This window comes from Elgaria multicarinata, chromosome 4, assembly GCF_023053635.1.
Source record: "Elgaria multicarinata webbii isolate HBS135686 ecotype San Diego chromosome 4, rElgMul1.1.pri, whole genome shotgun sequence".
Lineage (NCBI taxonomy): Eukaryota > Metazoa > Chordata > Lepidosauria > Squamata > Anguidae > Elgaria > Elgaria multicarinata.
In genome coordinates, this window is record NC_086174.1 from 92,448,755 (window position 1) to 92,473,788 (window position 25,034).

Consider the following 25,034-nt stretch of genomic DNA (forward strand, 5'->3'; position numbering starts at 1 on the left):
CAACGTCCCCGGCTGGCACATGGGGAGCAAGCGGATGAACGGATGAATGTGCGATAGGGAGGAGAAATACAGGGGGAGACACAAAATAGAATATACAGTGAATTCGCACAAATAACAAAGTGTGTTTGTGAGTATTCGGAAGGCCTCTTCACGAGAGAAGCGATGTTGCTGCTTGAAAATTGGCTTTGCTCGAATGAGCTTTTTGGACTACACAATTAAGAGACGTTTGCTGGGGTTTTCTGAAATATGAGGATTTGAAGGAAGAAAGTAAAACAAGGATCCATGAAATAAAAAAGGGATCGTTATGATTTCATATGATTTTTAAAGAGACAAAACCACCATCCAATCACAGAGCTCATCTGCCTCCACTGACTGAACCAGAAAAATTTCAAATCCATCACTCATGAGCACCATCAAAATGCAAAAACATGGATCTGAAGCAGGGATCCTCATGATTTTTTACATGGAAATTAGCCCAAATCACACTCCAATCACAGAGCTTATCTGCCTCCACAGATTGTAACAGGAAAATCTGGACTCCGCCAATCATGTGCACGGACACGGCACAAAAACATGGATCTGAGTCAGGGATCCTCATGATTTTACAGGGAAAATACCCCAAACCGCAATCTAATCAGTGAGCACATATGCCTCTATGGTCTGAACCATGAAATTCATCCACCCATGGATTCAGCCATGGTGCAAAAACATGGATCTGAACCAGGGAACCTCTTGATTTCATATGATTTTTAAGGAGCAACCCCCACAAACAACAATCAAATCACAGAGCACATCGGCCTCCGTGTACCAAACAAGACAAATCCAGAATCTGCCACTTGTGGGTACCACCAAAGTGCAAAAAAATGGATTCGAGGTGGGGATCCTCATGACTTTTACAAGAAAAATATACCAAAACACCAGCATATCATAGAGCACATCTGTCTCCACAGACGGAACCATGAAAAACACAGTTCCACTGGAGTGCAAAAACATGGATCTGAGGCAGGGTTCCTCATGATTATAAGAAAAATACACCAAAACACCATTATAGCACAGATAATATCTGCCTCCACAGACTGAATCAGAAAAATCATGGATCCACCAATCATGTGCATAGCCATGACACAAAAACATTAAACCAAATCTTACATGAGATCCACATGAAATTATAGTCAAATCATAGATCACACGGTTCAGTACATGAATGCCCATGTACTGAACCAAATTATTGATCCCATATTTTAGTGTTCCACTGCAGTACAATGATTTGAGGGTCATATTCTCAGAGTTCAACCTTAAAAACCATGGATCCTATAGTAACTTTTTTAAACCTTGGGTTTTTAGGAATGAGTGAGCATGCTATTGCATGCTGCCTGTTCTCTCCTGTTGTGAGTGAGAGCAGCTAAATAATCCAGGAACGTTTCGTCCTTGGCTTGTTTATCATGATGTGCAAACAAGGAAGTCTAGCTTGTCTCTTTCCGAACAAGCCAGAGAAATAACCCCAAACCAATCCATGGCTTATTTCTTAAATATTTCTTATTTAATTAGTTGATTGTGAATAGACAAACTAGAGTTCTTGGTGTGCATGTCACAGCAAACTAGTAAGGGGCCAGAACATCCCTGGGTTGTTTTGGTGCTCCTACTCACAGTAGAAGCTATTGGGCAGTGTGCACCAGCACGATACCCCACTCCCAAGCCAGGATTGTTGTGCTTTAATACATTATTGCAAGGACACTTTGTTGCTAATGATAATTGAAGCAAATCTTCTTTAAAAGTAAAAGATTGGTCTGGAAGTCCACAAAATCTGTGTGACTCAGAAGAAGCAAGTTCGCAGCAGAATCCACATGCCAGTTTAATAGACACCTGAACTCATTTCAATCCATTGCAGATGTTGCCAACATCCCTAACTAAAAGTATGTTATTTTATTTCTCTGCTCTTTTTCTGCTAAGAAGTGGCAAGTCAGATAGCAATACAACAGCCCCATTCAGAAGACACCTTAAACCACAGCTTTAACCACAGTGGTTTAGCCAGAAAGCCTTATTCACCGTGGTTAAAGCCATGGTTTAAGGTGTCTTCTGAACACAGCCTGGCTTTCTGGCTTAAGCACTGTGGTTAAAGCCGTGGTTTAAGGTGTCTTCTGAACGGGGCCAACGTGAGTTAGCAATACAACATTAAAAATTACAAAATAAAGTAATAACATACAGAACAGCATAAATATATTATTGTATGGATTAATGTTTTTATATCACACTTGGTCCATGAACTACAGGGCCAATAATTATATTTGCTCTGTGGCCATGGATGTGACTTGTGATGTAACAGTGTGTTTGTGGAGACACTCTGGCCCTGTTCAGAAGACACCTTAAACCATGGCTTTAACCACAAGGCAAGACTTTTTGCCTTGTTCACCATGGTTAAAGCTGTGATTTAAGGTGTCTTCTGAACAGGACCTATATTAAAACCCAGTGGACCTATAAGGAACTGCACCATGAATTCTTTTGGGGCAGGGGGTTGGTTATCCTGGCTCTGAGAAAGATAGAATCCATGCCACTGACATTCAGTTGTGATATTTGGGATGCACTACATGAAAAATCCAGATGATCCATTAGTATCCATGCATTGCATAAATGTTTCACAATATTTGAGGTAAAGAAGCAGATCTTGGATTCTTAATGTATATGAGTTCTGTGCATTGATTGGGTTTTGGGGGGATGGGGAACCAATGCAGAAATTCCTAGGATTTACACTGAATTTTGCCTCATATCCATGTTTTTATACCACGATGCCATAAATCTATGTTTTTTGTAGTTCATTTGCTGGGCATGGATGTGTTCTGTGATGTGAAGGTGTATTGGGGGACTTTCCCTGTAAAAATCATGATGAGCCCTTCCTTGAATCCACATTTTTGAGCTGTGGAGGCACCCACGAGTGGCAGATATCAGATTTTTCTGGTACAGTCCATGGAGGCAAATAACCTCTGTGATTGGATTGTGGTTTGGGTATTTTCCACGTAAAAATCATGAAGATCCTTGCCTTGGATCCACATTTTTGCACCATGGAGGCACCCACAAGTGGCAGATCCATGACTTTTCTGGTTCAGTTCAGGGAGTCAGATATGCTCTTTAATTGGATTGTGGTTTAGGGGGTTTGCTCTGTAAAAATCATATGAAATCAAGAAGATCCCTGTTCCGGATCCATGTTTTTGCACCATGGCCACTAGTTGTGGATCCCTCATTTTTCTGGTTTAGTCTGTGGAGGCAAATAAGCTCTGTGACTGCATTGCCGTTTGGGGTATTTATCATGTAAAAATCATGAACATCCCTGAGGATCCCTGCCTCAAATCCACATTTTTTGCCCCATGGCCATGCCCACAAGTGGCATAGCCTAGATTTTTCTGGTTCAGTCTATGGAAGCAGATATGGTCTATGATTTGATTGTCCTTTGGGGTATTTTCCATGGAAAAATCATGAGGATCCCTGCTTCATATCCATGATTGTTTTACTTTCTTCCTGCAGAATATAGTGAAAATCCAAGACAATATTTAATATCATTAAGGCTATGGATCGTGGAGTATAATGGTTAAGAGTGTTGGACTGGAACTCAGAAAATCCAAGTTTTCTACAGTCGTGTGAAAAAGAAAGTACACCCTCTTGGAATTGTATGATTTTACATATCAGGACAAAATAACAATCATCTGTTCCTTAGCAGGTCTAAAAAATTAGGTAAACACAACCTCAGATGAACAACAACACATGACATATTACACCGTGTCATGATTTATTTAACAGAAATAAAGCCAAAATAGAGAAACCATGTGTGAAAAAGTAAGTACACCTTATGATTCAATAGCTTGTAGAACCACCTTTAGCAGCAATAACTTGAAGTAATCGTTTTCTGTATGACTTTATCAGTCTCTCACATCGTTGTAGAGGAATTTTGGCCCACTCTTCTTTACAACGTTGCTTCAGTTCATTGAGGTTTGAGGGCATTTGTTTATGCACAGCCCTCTTAAGGTCCCGCCACAGCATTTCAATCGGGTTGAGGTCTGGACTTTGACTGGGCCATTGCAACACCTTGATTCTTTTCTTTTTCAGCCATTCTGTTGTAGATTTGCTGGTGTGCTTGGGATCATTGTCCTGTTGCATGACCCAATTTCGGCCAAGCTTTAGCTGTCGTACAGATGGCCTCACATTTGACTCTAGAATACTTTGGTATACAGAGGAGTTCATGGTCGACTCAATGACTGCAAGGTTCCCAGGTCCTATGCCTGCAAAACAAGCCCAAATCATCATCCCTCCACCACCGTGCTTGACAGTTGGTATGAGGTGTTTGTGCTGATATGCTGTGTTTGGTTTTCACTAAATGTGGCACTGTGCATTATGGTCAAACTTCTCCACTTTGGTCTTGTCTGTCCAAAGGACATTGTTCCAGAAGTCTTGTGGTTTGTTCAGATGCAACTTTGCAAACCTAAGCCATGCTGCCGCGTTCTTTTTAGAGAGAAGAGGCTTTCTCCTGGCAACCCTTCCAAACAAACCATACTTGTTCGGTCTTTTTCTAATTGTACTGTCATGAACTTTAATATTTAACATGCTCACTGAGGCCTGTAGAGTCTGAGATGTAACTCTTGGGTTTTTTGCAATTTCTTTGAGCATTGCACGGTCTGACCTTGGGGTGATTTTGCTGGGACATCCTCTCCTGGGAAGATTGGCAACAGTCTTGAATGTTTTCCACTTTTGAATCATCTTTCTCACTGTAGAATGATGGACTTTAAATTGTTTGGAAATGGCCTTATAACACTTCCCAGATTGATGGGCAGCAGCAATTGCTTCTCTAAGATCATTGCTGATGTCTTTCCTCCTTGGCATTGTGTTAACACACACCTGAATGCTCCAGATCAGCAAAATGAAAAAACTTCGACTTTTATAGAGGTGGTCATACTTGCTGATGATCAATTAATCACGGGCATTTGATTTGATCTGCTACTTAGCATCTTAATTCCTATGGAAGCAGTAAAGGTGTACTTACTTTTTCACACATGGCTTCTCCATTTTGGCTTTATTTCTGTTAAATAAATCATGACACAGTGTAATATGTCATGTGTTGCTGTTCATCTGAGGTTATAGTTACCTAATTTTTAGACCTGCTAAGGAACAGATGATTGTTATTATGTCCTATATGTAAAATCATACAATTCCAAGAGGGTGTACTTTCTTTTTCACACAACATTAATCCCCACTCAGCCATGAAACTCACTGGCTATTTTTAGGCCAGTCACAGATTCTCAGCTTAACCTACCTCACAGGAATGTTGTGAGGACATAATGGAGAGGACTAGGACCATGTAAGCCGCCTTGGGTCCCTTGCAAGAGAAAAATAATAATAAAAGTAATAATAAAAGCCCCACTCAAAGAAGTGTTTACTCTCAAACAAGTTTGCAGTAACACATCTATGTACTATCCAAAAGTCCACTGAAGTCAATGTGATTTACTCTCAGGTAAGTATACACACAACTGTAGTCTAATCTATATTTGTTTTATTCAAAGGTACGTTGCAGTGTGTTCAATTGGACTTACTTCTCATAATGGGAACAGCATTAGGTGTGATGCAAGGCATTAATTTAAATTGGGTTAGGGGTGCTTGACTGTTAACTGCTCAGCTTGCAGAACTCTTGCAGAACCTCAGGGACAAAAATGGTTAATGGCTCCACTTTAGCCTTTTGGAGTTCCAAAGAAACCCCCGTAGAAACGCTGCTGTTCCGGTGGCATCTTGGAGATCTCGCAAGCCACTCCTTTGAGGGGTTGTTCCAAAGATAGATTTAAAAAAGAGGGAAAGCTTGAAGGCGAATTTGCAGCCAGAGGAACAAAAAAACATTACAAGCTTGAGAAATATGTTACTGTGATATTTAAAAAATAATGACTTAATATGTGCAGTGAAGAGTTTTGGATTAAAGATGTTTATACACCCCTCTTTATTCTTTACTTGGTATAGTCCCTTGCTTCCCCTCCCCTCCCTGCACAGGGCTGTGTGCATTGAGATTGGCTTTGCACATTGATGGTGTTTGGTGGCAATAGAGTTTAGGGCTGTTGTAGTTTCTTAAGTTCTTGCTTGCTTAACAGTTTTATGATAGATGGCAAAGGACATTAATATGTTTAGTAAAGCTTTTAAGGGATTGGGTAGGGAGGTTAAAGGGAAGCAGCTTATGAAGCAGGATTTTAACATTATTTCTGCTCTTTTGGAGAAGCCATTTTGAAATACCTTTCATTTGGCTATCTTTATGTAGGGCTTCTTTTGAATGTCCCATAGCAATAACCAAGAATAACTACTTATTTCATAGTATTTCTTAGCCTTGTTCTACTGTGAATATGGATGTGTGCCTGTATACTCATAAACACAGAGACACAACTAAAAACTGGAAGGAGAATATTTAACCTATGTGTGACCAGCAAATAGTACTGATTGAGGGGGAGCAGAGAAAATGAGGTGGACATTAATAGTTACTGGTTTTGAATATGTCTAGATTTCCCTTTCTTCTTTATTTCCTGGTCAGGGAAAGACTTCACTTCTTCATTCTTAAGCATTTTCTTCTGAGGATTCTTTTTTTATTTGGATTCTGCTAAATTGTAGTTTGGACATATATCTAAGATCATATGCCTACTTGGAATGGGCAGGTGTAAATTAGGGTTTTTATCATGAGGCATTTATCATGTGGTAGTCACTTATGGTTGTTTGTGGGTTCCCTTTTAGTTCTAACCAACACTTTGGGCAAGTTTTTTTAGAGAAGGGAAAATGTATTTTATTGTGAAAGCGAAAGAAAGTGTGATTACCTGTTGGGGTTTTGCACTATTCTGCTAATATAGTAAGCCTTAATTAGGGAAGCTGGTGAAAGGTGGGAGGCAAGCCTAAGGTTTTATATAGGGCAAAATAGCTAATTTTTTGTGTTGTAAGCCTTGCATGTTAATAGCTGCATAACCTTACACTTTAATCCAAGTTCAACGTTGCAGTTCTCATTTAATCATTGTTTTATATTTTCTCTGAAAGTAATCTGATTACTTGCGTCTTGTGCATGTATCTCATAAACCTCATTCCCTCATAAGGTCATAAGAGCCATGCTGGATCAGAGCAAGGGTCCATCTAGTCCAGCATTCTGTTTACATAGTGGCCAACCTGCTGCCTGTGGAAAACGCCCAAGTAGAACATGAGTACAATAACAATGCCCCGCTTATGTTCCCCAGCAACTGGTATCCATAAACATACTGGCTTTGATGATCAAATATGCAGATGACACAAAATTGGGTGGAATAACTAATACCCTGGAAGACAGAAACAAACTTCAAAGTCATCTTGATGGGCTGTAGCGCTGGGCTGAAAACAGAATGAAATTTAATAGAAATAAATGCCAAGTTCTACACCTAAGAAAAAGAAAACAAATGCACAATTACAAGATAGGGGATACTTGGCTACAAGCGAGAAGGATCGTGGAATTGTAGATCACAAGCTGAATATGAGCCAACTGTGATATGGCTGCAAAAAAAGCAAATGCTATGTTGGGCTGCATTAATAGAAATATAGTTTCCAAACTGTGCAAAGTACTGGTTCCCTCTATTTGGCGCTGGTTAGGCCCTCATTTTGAGTATTGCATCCAGTTCTGGGCACTATACTTCAAAAAGGATGCAGACAAGCTGGAGAGGGTTCAGAGGGCAACAAGGATGATCGGGTGTCTGGAAACAGCCCTATGAGAGACTGAAATAACTGGGCATGTTTAGCCTTGAGAAGAGAAGACTGAGGGGAGCCATGATCGCACTCTTCAAATACTTGAAAGGTCACACAGAGGAGAGCCAGGATCTCTTCTCAATCATCCCAAAGTGCAGGACACAGAATAATGGGCTCAAGTTACAGGAAGCCAGATTCCAGCTGGACATCAGAAAACTTCCTGACTGTTAGAGTAGTACGACAATGGAACCAATTACCTAGGGAGGTCATGGGCTCTCCCATACTACAGGCCTTCAAGATGCAGCTGGACAGCCATCTTCCAGGTGTGATTTAAGGTGAGCAGGAGGCTGGACTTGATGGCCTTATAGGCCCCTTCCAACTCTACTATGATAATGGAGCTAGCTATCCTGGTTGCACTTTTTATACTGTATTTCGTAATTGTGCTTTTAACCTGTTGGTTGTTTTATTGTGGTTTTAATTTTTGTGAACCGCCCAGAGAGCTTCGGCTATTGGGCGGTATAAAAATGTAATAAATAAATAAATAAATAATAACCGTGATGGCTATATGCTATTGATTGCCTTATGCTCCATGAATATTTCTAACCCCCTTTTGAAATAATCTAAATTGGTGGTCATCACTATGGGCCTGTTCAGACAACATGCTAAGCCATGGTTAGGCTGCTAAACCTTTTGCAGCAAATGTTTATTGAGCATGTTTGAACCTTGGTTATGTAGCCACCATGGTTAGGAATGGTTCACATGACATGCTAAGCTATAATATTTTGTGCAAAATGCTTAACCACTATGGCTTAGTGTGTCATCTGAACAGGGTCTATACATTCTGGTGATAAATTCCACATACATTCCACAGTTCATGCATGGTTTGAAGAAGTATTTATTTTTATCTTCCCTGAATCTCCTATTGATCAGCTTCATGAAATAACTTGAACTGGGTTCTAGTATTATAATTAGAGGTAGGAAATGTCTCCCTATTCACTTTCTCTATACCATCTGTACTTTATACATCTGTACAATGTCTTCCTGTACTTGCCTTTTTTCTAAGCTAAACTGTCCCAATGTATCACTGTTGTATATAAAGTACAATTTCTAAGGCAGCAGTCCCCAACCTTTTTGGCACCAGGGACCAGTTTCATGGAAGACAATTTTTCCATGGACCTGGGGGGGGTGTTGAGGGGATGGTTTTGGGATGATTCAAGCACATTACATTTATTGTGCACTTTATTTCTATTATTATTACATTGTAATATATAATGAAATAATTATACAACTCACCATAATGCAGAATCAGTGGGAGCCCCGAGCTTGTTTTCCTGTAACTAGATGGTCCCATCTGGGGGTGATGGGAGACAGTGACATCCGAAGTGTGTTGTTTATTTGTTACATTACAAAATGTAATCTCATTTTGGTTGTTGTCAATGCAGAAACTGCATTGTTGTCAATGAGAACGCAGCCCGGTTCCTAACAGGCCACGGACCGGGATTGGTCCGTGCCCCGGGGGTTGGGGACCCCTTTTCTAAGGAACACTTATTTTTCCTATTTCCCCTTAGTTGCATTTTTTCTAAACTAAACAGTCCCAGATATTGTATCCTTTCCTTACATAAGAGTTTTGCCAGGTCCTTGATCATTTTGGCTGCCCTTTCCTGCATCCAGGACAAGAATATCATTTTTTTAGGTGCAGTGAGCAAAATTCTTTATCTGCAGTGACATTAATAAATCTTCAAATGCATCACATCTTTAATGGCCTCAGGTCATCTCTGGTTACACTCTCTTGCCTACTGGGACAAAGAAAAAAAGCTCATTTTTAGTTCTTATTACTGCCATCTAATCTTCATCTATTAATCATCTATCAATTGTTCTTTAATGTGCTCTGTGATTGGATTGTGGTTTCGGGGATTTTTTCCTGTAAAGATCATGAGGATCCCTGATGATAACTTGCGACTAATCCTTGTTTTTGTACTGTGGTGGTGCCCACTAGTGGCGGACCCATAGAGCTTTATCACACCAGCGTTATACTGTGCAATCACTGTGAATTGCGTGCAAAGGACTCCAAAGTTTTCCAGTTTATAATCTTTTATTGTGAAGTACTCCCATGCATCCTGCTTTAATTGCGCTTCTTAACCAAAAGAAGTGCAATATTTTGCTACTGGTTTTTGAACGTATCATTTGTTGTTTTCCGAGTGGCCACTGGGGCGCAGGAGCAGGTTCTCCAGGTTGGTGTGAGGAAGGCATCCCACAATGGGTTAACTCCCCCTATCGCCCAGGAAAAGCAGGGACTCACATGACTGAGTTTTAAGCCCTCTATTGGTCTGAAGCTCCTCCTAGCCAGTTCGTCCCTGCTTTTCGCCCAGGACAGAGCTACTTCTCATCTCCTCCTATCTCAAGCCTATACTTATCTCTATTTCTAACACTTTTTAAACTTCTTACCTCTTTGACTTTCTTTCTCTTACCAAAAACAAACAAACAAACAAAAACCCTTTTCTGCTTCTTTTTCTCTGCCGCTTGCCTATCATTCTCTATGACCCCTCCGGCAAAGAAAACCATTTCGAAGCCTCAAAAGAAAAAGAAAACAACGACTCATGTGAGAGTCGTTAGGAAGCCATCAGCAGACAAAAGGATGACCTGCCAGAAAGGTCAAGGAGATAACCAGTTTGCCGGCTTTGGCTGCCTACTGAGTCTCCCAGCCGCGGAGGATCAAAGAGATCACCAGCCCGGAGGCCAAGGCCCCTCGCTGAGTCTCTTACACACCAGGAACGGTGCGATCCCGGCCTCAAAAGATGCGGCCGAGACTGAGGGAGTCGGGGGCTCAGCACGCCACCCTCTCCACTCAGAACAAGAGGAGGAAGCAACGGAGCAGCTGGATGCTCCAACAGCATCAAGGGTGAGATCAAATCCATTCTTTCTCCCCCACGTGGATGTTTCCCGCCAAACAAAGCGGGCGGCCATTTTGAGTTGCAGTTTCGATTCCAACTTGCAAAGGGAAGCCCCTCCTCCTTCCACCTCCTCCATTGCTCAGCCACAGAATAATGAGATAGCCCCAACGCCTATCCTAAGCATGGCTCAAATAGATAAATCTGTTTTAGCACAGATCACTAAGGCAGTACTGGATAATCTGTCTGACCATTTGTTAGACAAGCAAACCTTGAGATCAAGCCGTTCTGCAAAACGCACCAGAGGCTTGCACACTTCTGAGTCTTCCTCCTCTCCTCCTCCACAATTAGAAAACAAAAATAAAAACAATGATAAAACAAAAATAAGGCTTTCAGGTCAAAACAGCCCAATTCTTCCCATAGTCTGCACTCATCAGCAGGCTCTGGGGACGACTCTCCAGACCCACACTCCATAGCCAAAGGTCGCTCTAACAAATCCAGTTTATAATCTTTTATTGTGAAGTACTCCCATGCATCCTGCTTTAATTGCGCTTCTTAACCAAAAGAAGTGCAATATTTTGCTACTGGTTTTTGAACGTATCATTTGTTGTTTTCCGAGTGGCCACTGGGGCGCAGGAGCAGGATTTGAAGAAAAAATAAACAAATGCTTTCATCTGCGTAAGCTTTAAAGATAAAGACATCAAAATTGGCACAGTAATAGATATTAAGGAGAGCTTTAAGCATACCAAATTTGAATTGGATTGGGTCATCCATTGATTTTTTAAATGATTTTTTTTTACATTTCTCCCCTTAAACCCATTTCCTGGTATGCAAAGGATCTAGCCGCCCGGTAGCAGCAACAACAACAACGGTGACAGTTTAGCGCTTCAGGGGATAATTTGAGGGAAACCGGTATGTGGGATGAAGCTCATCATCTCTTGTTCAGACAGTGGAGACTGAGGTGCTCTGTGATTTGATTGTTTGTGGGGTTTGCTCTGTAAAAATGATATATCAAGAGGATCCCTACCCTGGATCCATGTTTTGCGCTGTGGCTGCACCCATAAGTGGTGAGTCCATTATTTTCAGGGTTCAAGCCATGGAGGCATATGTGCTCTGTGATTAGATTGTGGTTTGGGGTATTTTCCATGTAAAATTTATGAGGATCCTTGCCTCGAAACCATATTTTTGTTTTGTGAGGGGAACCCACAAGTGGTAGATCCTGGATTTTCCTGGTACAGCCCATGGAGGCAGATAAGCGCTCTGACTGGATTCTGATTTGGGCTATTTTCTATGTAAAAATCATGAGGATCCTTGCCCTGGATCCATGTTTTTGCACCTGGAGGCACCCGTGAGTAGTGGATCCACAATTTTTCTGGTTCAGACATTGGAAGTAGATTTGCTCTGTAATTTGATTGTGGTTTGGGTGGTTGGCTCTCTAAAAATCATATGAAATAAAAAATATCCATTTCAGATCCATGTTTTTGTGCCATGCCACAAGTAGTGGATCCACGATTTTTCTGGTTTAGTCCATGGAGGCAGTTGCTCTCTGTGACTGGATTGTGCTTTGGGGCATTTTCCATGTAAAAATCATGAGGTTCCCTGCCTTGAATCCACCTTTTCACTGTTGAGGTTCTAACGAGTTATTCATCCTTGATTTTTCTGGTTCAGTCTGTGCAGGCTGATGCATTCTTTGATTCATGGTGTTTGGGGGTATTTTTCTTGCAAAAATCATGAAGGGCCTTGCCTCAGATCCATGTTTTTGCGCTGTAGGTGTGCCAAGTGGCAGATCCCAGATTTTTGTGATATGCTCCACTGAGGCAGATGTCTTCTGTAATTGGATTGTGGTTTGGGGTATTTTCCATGTAAAAATCATGAGGATCTCTGCCTTGAATCCATGGTTTTGCACTGTGGATGCGAGTGGTGGACATGTGGTTTTTATGGTTCTATCTGTGGAGGCAGATGAGCTGTGACTGGATGGTAGTTTTGAGGGTGTCCTCTTTAAAAATCATGAGGATTTCTTTTCTATTTCATGGGACCTTGTTTTATTTTCTTCCCATTATCTTTATTTAAGAAGAGAGTCAGAAACTAAGCCAGAGTAGGTGCAGACTGACATATGAAGTAAATCTTGTGACTTATTTATTAATGCCTGGAGTGTTGACTTTTAGCAGAAAGAGAATTCTCGCCGGTGTATTTGGAAGAGATGAAGCCACAGTGTTAGGTAGGATAGGAATTGGCTCTTGGTAACAAAACTTTTATTTAGGTTAATTTCGAATCTACTAAGTTCCACTTTCAAGAGGTATAGAAACACGATCATCTTGAAACTGTTCTACTCTATCTCTAATCCCTTTCTTGTGGAAAAGAGTCCGTCCCTGGTAGGCAGGGCATGTTGTACGTGTTGACTGTGGAACAGCGTCTTCCAGCCTTTGAGACTGCCAACGCGCACCTGCTGCCTTTTTAATTTTCCTTTTTTTACCCTCAGAAGCACTTTGCCCGCGTTCTGCTGCTCGGTTCATATTCGACCCAGCTAGCGGAGGCGGGAGGAGGAATCAGAGTCAAGCACGTGATTAGAGCTATTGTCGATGTATTAAGGGAGGGGGGAGGGCGGGAAACACGAAGCCTGGTAGAATCACAGAGGTCGGGGTGGGGGGAAGTCGCTCCAGCAATAGTCCTTACCCCTAATACTAAGCCTAAAGCTCCACCCTTTAAATTGATTGACTAAGAGGCCAGCGTTTCGGTCTCAGCGTTTTCGCCGCCCCAATGGTAGACGGTAAAGAGGCGGGACATGTTCTAGCCATTAGCGACGAGCTAAAGGGTAGAAGGCGGGGCTTCAGCCTGAATGACAGCTCAGGAGATAAACAAGCCCCAGCGCGAGATTCTCCATCAACCGAACTCGGCCGTATCTTATTTTTGTTTCTGGGTGCTACCAGGCAGTTCTGAATTTGAAACAAACAAAAGCAATCCAGGCTCTACATCATTTCTCTTCTGAGCCATCCCCGAGTCCTCTGCCACTGCCTGGCAACGTGAAGAGTCAGCAACTTCCCAGCACCCGCTCAGCAATAACCGGGGAGCGCGCAGGCGCATGTAGGCTACGGTGTTGTAATCCTCGCTGGGTAATGTAGTTCCTGCTGCCTCAACTTTCCCCAGACATGCTCGAGCCCGCGCTCCCTCCAATACTACCAAACCCAGAATCCCTTGCGACCCTAACTATTGGAAGCCCTAGTTGAAGCGGGTGGCGGCGGAGCGGACTCCCCCCAAAAATCCAAAACAAGGAAATGGTGCCCAGTGCGATGGCCTCGTGCCCCGGCGCCTGACGCTTGTGCGGCCGCCGCCTGTCCCGCCGCCGCAGCATCCTGTTTCCCCTCCCCCTCTTCTTCCTTCAATCGCCCCTTCCATGGGTGAGAAACATGGACTACGAGTTCAAATCCAAGCTGGCGGCCGAGCGCGAACGGGTGGAGGATCTGTTCGAGTACGAGGGCTGCAAAGTCGGGAGAGGCACCTACGGACATGTCTACAAAGCGCGGCGCAAGGACGGGTAAGAGCTCCTGCGAGAACCGGGAAGGGGGGAAAGCGGGCGGGCGGCAGCTGAGATTGGCTGAACTTTCAAGCTCCGCCGCCTTCCGCGGCTGCTGTCACCGCGACGGGGTTTTATTTCCCGAGCCCCACCTCCGCCGGGCTGAGGGCGGGAAGAAACTTTGTCCCGCGCTGACTAACGTTTCTCGTGCCTGCGTGGTGTGAGGGTGGGTCGACGCGGGCTAGGCGTCAGGTGTGAGCGCAAACCGTTTTCGAAAGAGAAACGTGGCCGTAGGGTTTCGCCCCTCGCTCTCCCCTTGTTTGTTTTCTATCGCTGCCTCAAGGCGTGTTTTCTTCTGCGGAAGGGGAAGATAAGTCCATTCTCCCAAGTACCAACTGTTGCAAACTATCAAACTTAATTTCTGGTCTCTTTTTGAGTCAGCAGCAGACTCTGGCGACCTCCTTCAGAGGCATTGGAGATGCTTAAGAGTTTGAGGTAGGATCTTGGTCGGAGTGAAAAGGTGCTCAGGTGTGAATGGAACCTTCCCTGTTCAGTTATTTGAGCTCACGCTTTGCTTTCAACTGATTGAAATGTGTGGAGAGTTTGCTTCCCAAATTCAAATTAGCTTTATGTTTTGGGCCTTTTTTAGAGTTTAGTGCACAGAATACTTGCTGGAGATAATTTGCTCTTAACTTGTCCTACAAGTAATTATGGTGTGTTGTGTTGCAGATACTATCGGTTTAGATAACGTAAGTGGCATTTCTTGTGTGGGAGAATGGGTACAGAGAAGTGTGGTTCAGTAAAGATAATTTCACTAGATAGTCTTCATGACTGTTCTGGTTCTAAAAAACTGTTGTACTGTTAATTTATATACGTCAATTTGGGGTGTGTTTTGCATATGTATGTGCTGTGTCTTTTGCCTAAAGTAAATTCACACATTTCTCAGCCAAGTATTTGCAGTCCAAAGTCCAACAGATTAAATACATCCGCTGATGTTATAAAATCCCATGAGTATTAAATCGCTTTGTATTTATGTGCACCTTGAAAAAGAAATGTAGGCTTTTGTGATCATATATTCTTTGACAAATTGAACATCAATAATTCTGATTCTGTAAAAGTGCTTGACAATCTTGAAGTAGAAGCACAGACCCTAAACAGTTACTCATGAGTAAGTCTGTAGTCCTGTGCACAAGTGCTTGGAATGAACTGCATTGAACACAGTGGGTTTTGTTTCTGAGTAAATATGCATGGAATTGGTAACTCTTGTGCTGACATTTAATACATATTCCAAGCTATCTATACCAGAAATCACAGCTAATAAAGGTATATCTGTTTAATACATTGATTGCTCAACACAACTACTGTAAAATGAAATAATAACAGTCTAGTACATTTTTTTCAACAGTGTCAGCCATGTGGATAAATTTAATCTTGTAAGTGAACTATACTTGCCTTTTCAGCTACATTGCTTACAAAGTCAATCACGGAAGTTTTGCAACAAAAGTTGGTGGGAGAAAGTCCTCCTGTTTAATATGCAGCTTTTTTTTAAGGCTGCATACAACCATCTTTTTCCAGTAGAGGAAGAATCAATCAACACTGGTGTCACATACATCAATTTAGCTTTAATATATTCCTTTGTGATCTGGGTCATAGGGCAGATTTGGGAGTTAAAAAAATATTTGGCCAAAAACAAGCTCCATTGGAATGAATAAGAGGTGTGCATGAACACAAACATTAGCCTTTTTAGCAGTGCTAGGTTAATAGATGAACATTATTTATTGCTATATTTATATTCTATTATTTATTTTGAAAACTCAATCACCTTTCTTAGGGTTTCCAGTAATTTTCCACCAGGATCAGGTCACCTGCGAAAACTTCAGCTCCTCAGAGGTTGAAGAGCTATGAGGAAAATGCACATGCCACAGATGTTTAGAGAGACACCCCATGAATAGCCGGGGTCCTCAACCTCAGGTCGAGGGCTAAATCCAGTGGGCTCCAATTCTGTCCTCTTGGATTCCCCAGAAGGCACCACCCTTTTCTCCAAACAGTGATCATTGTGTGGTTTCTTGGGTCTCTCCCCCCCCAGTTTTTTCCCTATTGTAGAAGGGTGAAATGCCACTCCTAAGGCTAAGTTACTGTTCGTAAGAGCTTTGAGCTAAAATAGACTCACATTTTGGCCCCGCCCCTTTTGCCTTCGGCCTGTCCAACCATTGAAATGCCACTCCACCCCCCAAATTTCTCTGAAATGGAATTTGGCTCGTTGGCTGAAAGAAGTTTTGTGCTCCTAATGTATAGGTAAATGCTAGTGCTAGAAGCCTCTGAGCCAAGCTGGGAGAGGTTAAGTGTTTAGTTTTAAAAGAGAACATAGTTATAATGGGTGTAATGGAAATCTGGTGGAATGAAGAAAGGCAGTGGGATAAAGTCATTTCTGGATACAAACGCTATTGTAGCCTTCACCAAGCTGATGTTGTCCAGATGTTTTGGACTTCATCTTCTGTCACCCCAGCTGGCATAGACAATGGTCAGGAACACTGGGATTTGTAGTTACACTCATAGACTGGATAAATACATGTTTTGGTCATAACAAAAGGGTAATATTGTTAGCTGTATTAAATGTCTCTGAACAGTTGGATACGGGACCAAGCAGAAGGGAGAGGCTTTAGCGCAATGGAAGAGCACCTGCTTTGCATGCAAAAGTCTCAGGTCCAATCCCTGGCACCTCCGTATAGAGCAGGAAAAAAACAACTGCCCGAAAGTCTGGAGAGCTGTTGCCAGTCAGTGTCGATAGTATTGGGCGAGATGGACCAATGGTCTGACTCGATATAAAGTAGCTTCCTATGTTCCTGTGTCTCTCAATTTAATCTTAAGTAGCTCTTAGGACCTAGTGTGAGATGCAAGCGTTGTTGGACCAATTTGAAACAGTGGCCACAGTGCTGTAAAATTTGGTTTATATATAAGTGGGCAATTGCCAATAGAGGTCTAACACAGGTTTGACTTTAGACATGGAAACCTAAAAATGAGGGAATTGGTAAATAGTGGGAAAGGAGAATCAGGAAGGGATTGCTCATACAGCAATAATAGAAGCTCAGTTAGAATGTATACTGCAGGTCAGGAAGGGAACCACAAAGTCCAAGAGGTCAACATCATGGTTAATGAACAGTGTCAAGGAAGCTATTAGAGAAAAGAAGACTTTCTTCAAAATATATATATGGAAGTTTTGCCCAAACAAGGAAAACAAAAAGGAGCAGAAACTTAAACAAAATTAATGCAAATAGACAATAAAGGATAAAAAAAAGGAATTTTGAGAATCATATCACTAATAATATTAACATCAACAATAAAAAAATCTTAGGGAGAGCAATCCTATGGTCCTGGGAGAGCTTCCCAGGAACCATAGCATTCTACAGAGTCCTGCATTCGAAGCCATAGACAGTGCTATGACCTCAGAAGGTGGACTCCGGAATCCAATGTCTCATCCTTACCCCATCACTTCGCTGATGTGGAAAAAAAATCGCATGGCTGCTTCTTGAGGCCACAAAAGGAATGTCAGAGGACCTTGGAGAGGTCTGCAAGTCTCAGAGGAAATAGGGGGAAAGAGAATGGTGAGGTGAAAATTGTCTTTTGCTCCCTCTTGCTAGCAGCAGTTTGGCAGGGCATTGGATTCTTGGAAGCCTCTTCATATCCAATGCCCTGCCAAAATTAAAAACAAACAAATCACTGAGTCTATATGGTATTCATCCAAGGATTTTTAACTAAGAAACTGCTGGTCGTCTAACAAAAATAAGTAACACATCTCTATACCAGACGCATGGAAAATGGTCAACCTATCACCAGTTTTTAAAATGGATACAGGAAATTTCAAGCCAGTCATGAATTTGTGGATGAATTTGTGGAAAGCATTATTAAAGATAAAATTATCAAGCATATAGAAGGACAATTCCTGGTGAAGAGGAATCATCTTGGCTTCTACAAAGGTAAGTCCTGTCTCAGAGTGAACAAGCATGTGGATGAGGTGATCCGGTAGGCATTATTCACTTGGACATTCAAGGCTTGTGACAAAGCCCCTCGCCAAACACTGCTGAGAAAACTGCCTTTGTAGCCTGGTGAAACAACCTATGGTTCTAGGTTCACACGTAATGACAAACCATGGTTTAAAGTTTACCATGTGTTAGTGCTGTCTGCGAACCATGTCAGTGCTGGACTTGATGGATCTTTGGTCTCATTCAGCATGATGATTTTTAAGTTCTTAGGCTATGTCTAGGCAATCACTGTTCACTGATTCTTCTTTATTAACTGAGCATGTATAGTCACAAATTGTAATATTTCTTTCCTTCACAAACAATAAACCTGTTCAGCTCTTATTGGCCCCGTTCAGAAGATACGTTAAACCACGGCTTTAACCATGGTGGTTAAGCCAGAAAGCTGGGGCCCGTTCAGAAGACACTTTAAACCATGGCTTTAACCATGGTGAATAAGGCTTTTTGCCTGACTCACCATGGTTAAAGCCATGATTTAAGGTGTCTTCTAAACACGGCCTGGCTTTCTGGCTTAACCACCATGGTTAAAACTATGGTTTAAGGTGTGTTCTGAACAGGGCCAATATTTGTTTACTCCAAAAGACTCCGAAATATGATTTTAACTTCAGCAAGAATAGTTGTTAGTTTTATGCAACTTCATTAAAGTAATAGAAAGAATATTGTATTTTTATATCTCATGCTTGAACTGTTTTGGCATTTGGCATTTTGAGATTATGTTTTTCTCCTGCTCAAATGTTTCCTGTTATGGACAATTTATATGCTAGGAACTAGCAGAGCGATTTATTGTTTGCTTAGATTAAGCAGCAGTTAAGTTTGGGCTGCCAGATGTATGGCAGCACTCATCCACATATCTGCCTTTTTGTCACCACTGCTGCAGTGCCATTTTCCATAGCTGAAGAGATAAGCATTTCTGGAGTTATATCCATGCTGATGGATACTCCACAGTTTTGCAGAAGGACAGAATTCAGCTTCCTAATAAACTTAGCTTGTTTTGAAAGCCAGCTAGTTGACAGTGTTTATGGCTGCAAAGATATATTTGAAAGTGTGTTGGAAATGCCTGCTGAAATTGTATTCAGCCACTTGTCTGGCTTCTAGGTTTTCAGTGGTTGGAGGTGGGGTTTGATAGCTCTGCATAGTGCCCCTCTTCTCAACTAGGAGAACACAAGAAAATTTTAAGATTTGCATTAGCTTTCATTTTTTCTCTAATATGTACAGATATATTTATTTATATATTTATTTAAAACATTTGTATCCTGCCCTATATTACTAGAATCTTAGGGCAGCGTACAGATAAAGCATATAGTATAAAACAATAAATATACACAGCTAAAACCAGGAAGGTAACTTTGATAGATATATATGCCTCAGGACCTCCATGGGAGTTTGTGGAACTCAGCTTTTTTAGGAAATAATATGTCTCTTTTTTTTTAGCGTGGGGTTCTGAGAAGCCACCAGGGTTCACCGCCTCTTGCTCCACATATGTTGATGGAAGATGCTCAGAATGGCCATGGAAGGGGGCAACTTGCTAAAATGGTTGCCAGCACATTTGTAGGCCTCCCCCTCAACAGGAGAGATAAGAGCTTGAGGGCTGAAGAGAGGGGAAAAGACCAGAGGGAGGGAAAAGGACCACGATGGAGAGTAGAAGGAGGGTAGGAACAAGAAGGAGGTGATGGCAGAAGAGAAGGAGATGGAGCAAGGAGAGGAGATAGGAAAGTCCACATTAAAGAAGGAAAGGAAAAAGACAGGGCTACAAAGGGAGTGAGGAAAGGAAGTGTGACACATTTACCTTAGCCCCAGCAGTTGAATTAGAACCTCGCTCCAGCTTATCAGGATGTGGATGGCAGGAAGGTAACTTTGATAGATATATATGCCTGGGGACCTCCATGGGAACCAGCCCTTTTCTCACACCCACACAGTCCTCTTTACAGGGAGATATTATGGGTGCTAAGAAGCAAGCCACCCAAACCTAAAATCTTGCATAACTAGTGGAGGCCCCACAATCTAGGGTTTTGAGCTTGGCTGGTCAGGTGTGGCAATGTTGACAACCCAGAAGAGGCTAATTCCTTGACGGAAAGGATGAGGGGAACTCCAAGAGAAAAAGTTAAATTATTATGATTTGGGGGCAGGAAGGGCTACTCTTGATTTGAATCCAGTAGAAATTTCAGGGAACAATTAAAGGACTCTTGCCTCTGGGGCTTTGGGGTTCCTAAAACATCCCATGGGTTACAAGCCACCCTTGCTGGGTTCTCACAACACGATAAGCCACAGCTAGTACCTGCCTTGGTTTCAATATTCAAAATGGCTGCTGGCATGTGTTGCAACCCACCATGGTTTAAATAAGCTATGGTGGGCTGCGGTGATCGTGTGAACTGGACCAGAAGTTAGATTTTGTAAATTATTTTCAAGGCACTACTGCACAAAATATACATATTAGGAAAGTTTTGAAATCATTTGAAAAGTTGGGCTATAATAGTCTAAAGTATTCATATACCTCTTTATGTGGTGTCTTATGAAAGTAGTAAAATGATAGATACAAAAGATCTGATTATCAATGTAATCCTATAGATCTTTGTCCAGAAGTAAGTGCCATTTGTGTCTAATAGGGCTTATTCTCAGGTAAGTGTTTTTAGAATTACAGCCCAAACACTCTTTGTTTAAAATTTCCCAAATGCTGCAGTGTTTATTAGTTATGTTGCCTGTATTATATGTTACCAGTTAAATTTGTTGCAAATACAAGTCAGTGCTGGTGGTTTTGGTCAGTGTGGGAGTAACTGCTCTACATCCTTTGACACAGTTTTGGTAGAATAGTGACATTAGAGCCAGCTAGCATAGTAACATCCTTTCCACATAATTTGTGTATCAAAATTTCAAAATTTATTTGTATTTGCTAAGATTTTTAAAACCTTTCCCCTTGAAAATTTAAGGCAAATAAAGATTTACAACATCTTATAGAAAGTATTATGGAAATAACCATGCTCTTATTCTTGTTTACTGTGTCCATATCAAATCATCTTGAATCATTCTTTTGCCGTACATTGTTTATACTTACAAGGAAGGGAGCACTAAAATCTAGTGATAGGCTAGATTTGGAACAGAAAGGCTCACTCTGGTTACAAGTTGTTCAGTCCCCTCGAATTCAGGTATTGAGCAACTAATGGGCCTGTTCAGACAACACACTAAACCATGGTTAGGCCTCTAACCCTTTTGCAGCAAATGGTTAGTGATTATGTTTAAAATATGATTGTGTAGCCACTATGGTTAGAAATGGTTCACATGACATGCTGTGTCATGGTTCAAATGACACACTAAGCCATAATGTTTAGCTGAAAATACTTAACCAGTGTGGCTTAGTGTATCATCTGAACAAGGTCAAAGTTTGCCTCTCTCCCTGCTGTCATCTCTGTCACCCCCCACCTTGTTCCCATGCAGCTTCAGGAGTTGCTGGTTACTCCTTCCCCTGTTCTCAGTGGGTTTGTTTGGGAAACACGGGAACTATCAAGTAAGGGAGGGGCACATTCTCCCTTGTTGTTTTTCTCTGAGATTGCTTTGGAGAAAAAACATTTTTAGCCCTTTACAGGTTTCAGGAATATAAAAACGGATTTGCAATTGAGCAAAGGGGAGTTCCCCAGCCCCTATTGCAAGCACTTTTTGCACACCCTAGCCCAGCCTTCCCTAACTTGATGCCCTCCAGATGGGTTAGATTACAACTCGCAGAATCCCCAAGGAAACATAGCTGTCTTGGGGATTCTGCGAGTTGTAATCCAACCCATCTGGAGAGCACCAAGTTGGGGAAGGGTGCCCAAGCTGTTCATCTCTGCCGCACAGAGACAGCTATCAATAGGCGCTCTTTCATGAGCATAGAGAATGCAATATGACATGCCTTAGATTGGTCCATATGAAGGGATTTTATATATATATATATATATGGATTTTATATATATATATATATATATATATATATATATATATATTATATATAAACAGCAACTAGAATGTTTAAGAAACCAGTGTTAATAGGAAGCAAGAGATAATATTTAACCTCACAGTGAAGGCCCTGATCATGTAAAGATCATTTGTCCATTACCATTATACTTTCTAGCCAGGAATAAGTAGAACCAATTGGGAACAATCCTGCATATCTGGAAGGTCTTTCAATAATTTTGGCAGCAGCAGAGAAAGGAGTAAATGGTTATGGAATGCTATGTTTACATGCAATTCGATACATGTCTACTCAAAAGTAAATTCTGTTGAATTCAGTAGGACTTGCTCCTATGTATAGGATTGCAGTCTTGGTTTTGAACAGATTGATTTTTCTATCTGTTAAGTTAAACTGCCTGAATTGATATTTTTTCTTGATATACTGAAACATTTAATATTGAAACACCTATTTTCTTGGGCTAGTAAAACTATTTTCATAATGGGAGTGGGGAAACAACTAATAGTCAATCCTCTATACCCAAAAGTAAATGCCACTGAATTCAGTGGGACTTACTCCAAGCTAAGTGTATATAGGATTACAGATTAAAATTCTCTATAGATAGCTGCATTGTGTTTGCAGAATGTAGTTAAGTATTCATTTAAAATAAACTTTGCCAAATCATACTGAGTTAAATTGCATTGTGTTTCATTTTGTGCACTGAATATCTAGGAATATATACTTGTATTTTGATGGGTTACACCTTGGTTACTATATGCAGTTTTGATGTACTTCAATTAAATAAATTTGGAAACAGAATCACCAACACCTCCAAAAGTTTTACAAATGACTTCTAGAAAAACATTTGCTAGTGTTTGAATAGAAAAATATGTGGCAAAGATTTTAGTGTGGGAATGTTTTTCGTGGAAGGAGGCGTCGAGCAGTGTTGCCAGCTAAAACACCATAGAAACCCAGCAGTGATGCATATTTATAGTTTGCCAATCACCATGGTACCAAGGCACTTCTATAGCTAAAATCCATGCTAACCATTCTTATAAATTGTTTCAACATCCTTCTTAATCTTCCTGCAGACGAACCTTATTCAAACTGGGAGAAGAGATTCCGTCTGCCCTGCTTCTCAAAATGGTGAATGCATTTAGTACGTGATACATCTTCATAATTTTGTACCTGCTGGTTGACCCCTTTATATTTCAAAGATTCATTAAATAATATGACACAGATAATTTTATATCACACTTCGTCCATTGTGAAGATAATGGACTTTGTTTTCTAATTACCCAAGAAAAACAACAGTTGTTTTTCTTGGGTAATTAGAAAACAAAGTCCATTATCTTCACAATGGACAAAGTTGTTTTTCTTGGGTAGTTAGAAAACAAAGTCTTTGAAATGGTAGTAACTCCCCCCCACACCCCTAATGAGTGGTGACATAGCCAGTGGAATCTCTCTTGGATCTGGCCATTTTCCGTAGTAGCTAATTTTAGGCCTGATCTATATACAAAATTGGCCTCCTACTGATGTACGTTTTCCTTGCTTGTTGCGTTGTATTTAAATGCACTTGCTATGTGTGCTGGTCCATTCCCAGGTAACATTAGCATGCCGGTGATCAATGGCTTGATGGGTATGCTGTTGGCATGCTAACGTTGCATGTGAACGGGTGAGTACATGTGGTAAGGTGAATTTAAATGTGATGAGGCACACATGGAAAGCTTACCCAGGTAAAGTTTTTCCATGTGGCCCACATCCTGTATAAATTGGCCTTTAGAGAGAGAAATAATGCAGCATGCACTTAAATGCAGTAGTGCTTCTTTTAAAAATCTGAAATTTGATGATGCAATTGATGAATGGCTATGTGTGGTGCTTGTGACTCTGAACTATTAGTTGTACTGATTAAGTATCTATTTTTTATTATAGTGCGAACCTTGCATGTTTCAACTCCATGCTTTCCGGGCCACCAAGGTCAAGTAAATTTGACCTTCCTAAGTCAGTGCACATACCGAATCGAGCTTTGAGAGACTTGAATTAAGGTGGTTTGCATATGTAAGCTATTTAAACATAAGTCTCAGTAACTGATTCTAAGTCTGATAGAAACATCTAGACTAGTAAGACCAGGCTGTCAGCTTTGAAAATTGAAAATATCTAATAGCTCAAATGGAAGGGGTCACATGAGAAAAGCATATTTGATTAATGCCTGCGCTGTCCTTCCCTACCTAGTCATAGTCTCCCTTTAGATCTTGTTCCTATATATGCTGCCTTCTACCCTTCGGGTTCTGCTTCCTCCTAATGGAAAAGTAACTCCTAGTGCTGTTGTTTCTTATTGGATCCCCGGATGTACAGACATGGCTGGTAGCCTTTCTTGCTTTCCCAGTCAGGAGGATAAGTGAGTACAGAACGATTTGTATATGATAACCAGGTTGTGGTTTTTTCCATGCAATCTCTGCCATGTATAAGATTGTGTAGAGAGATCCCCATACAAATCTGGCTGTGCCTGGAGAAAAGGCCGGAGCCATTTCTGTGATGCCAGTGGTTTTAGGAAATTCTGTTGCAGAAATGGCTGTGTCTTCATACAGTCTGGGTCACACTGAAGTTTCTTCATAGATAGTGAGACAGATGTACATTTCTCTCTCCCTCCCACTTTGTGCAGCCTGATCCTATGCAGCCTGACACTTCCTTTTACTGAAATGCCGTTTCCCATGATGTATCCTTTATTGACCTTGCTTGTTGGTGCTCATGAATTGAAACAAAAGCTGTGTCTTCAGTGCCTCAGTTTTCACCTTGAGTGAAATACGTGAATAGGTGACCTTGAAAAGACTTTTGTTTCAGTAATACTGATCAGAAGTCTGAATCTCTTCCAAGACGGATGTTTTCATGATGAATTTGCAAGCTCATCCAATACCTTTAGGAAACCTGAACAATTCCCACTGTATGAGAACAGGAAAAAAAAGTTTGGTTTT

The 25,034-nt window shown here is 41.3% G+C and overlaps 1 protein-coding gene across 6 annotated transcripts in view; it reads left to right on the plus strand.

The window, feature by feature from the left end:
* The window catches only part of CDK19 (cyclin dependent kinase 19), a 134,724-nt gene that overhangs the window by 7,179 nt on the left and 102,511 nt on the right, over positions 1–25,034 (plus strand). For 2 of the 6 annotated variants that reach the window (XM_063124792.1, XM_063124794.1), the window contains exon 1: positions 13,513–14,130. The exons of 1 other annotated variant lie outside the window; for it this stretch is intronic. In XM_063124792.1, coding sequence (XP_062980862.1) covers positions 14,003–14,130 — 128 coding nt within the window. In that variant the 5' untranslated portion in view covers positions 13,513–14,002. Of the gene's footprint in view, positions 1–13,512; positions 14,131–25,034 lie in introns of those variants that run through there. 3 more of the 6 variants (XM_063124793.1, XM_063124789.1, XM_063124790.1) reach the window with 3 other exon arrangements.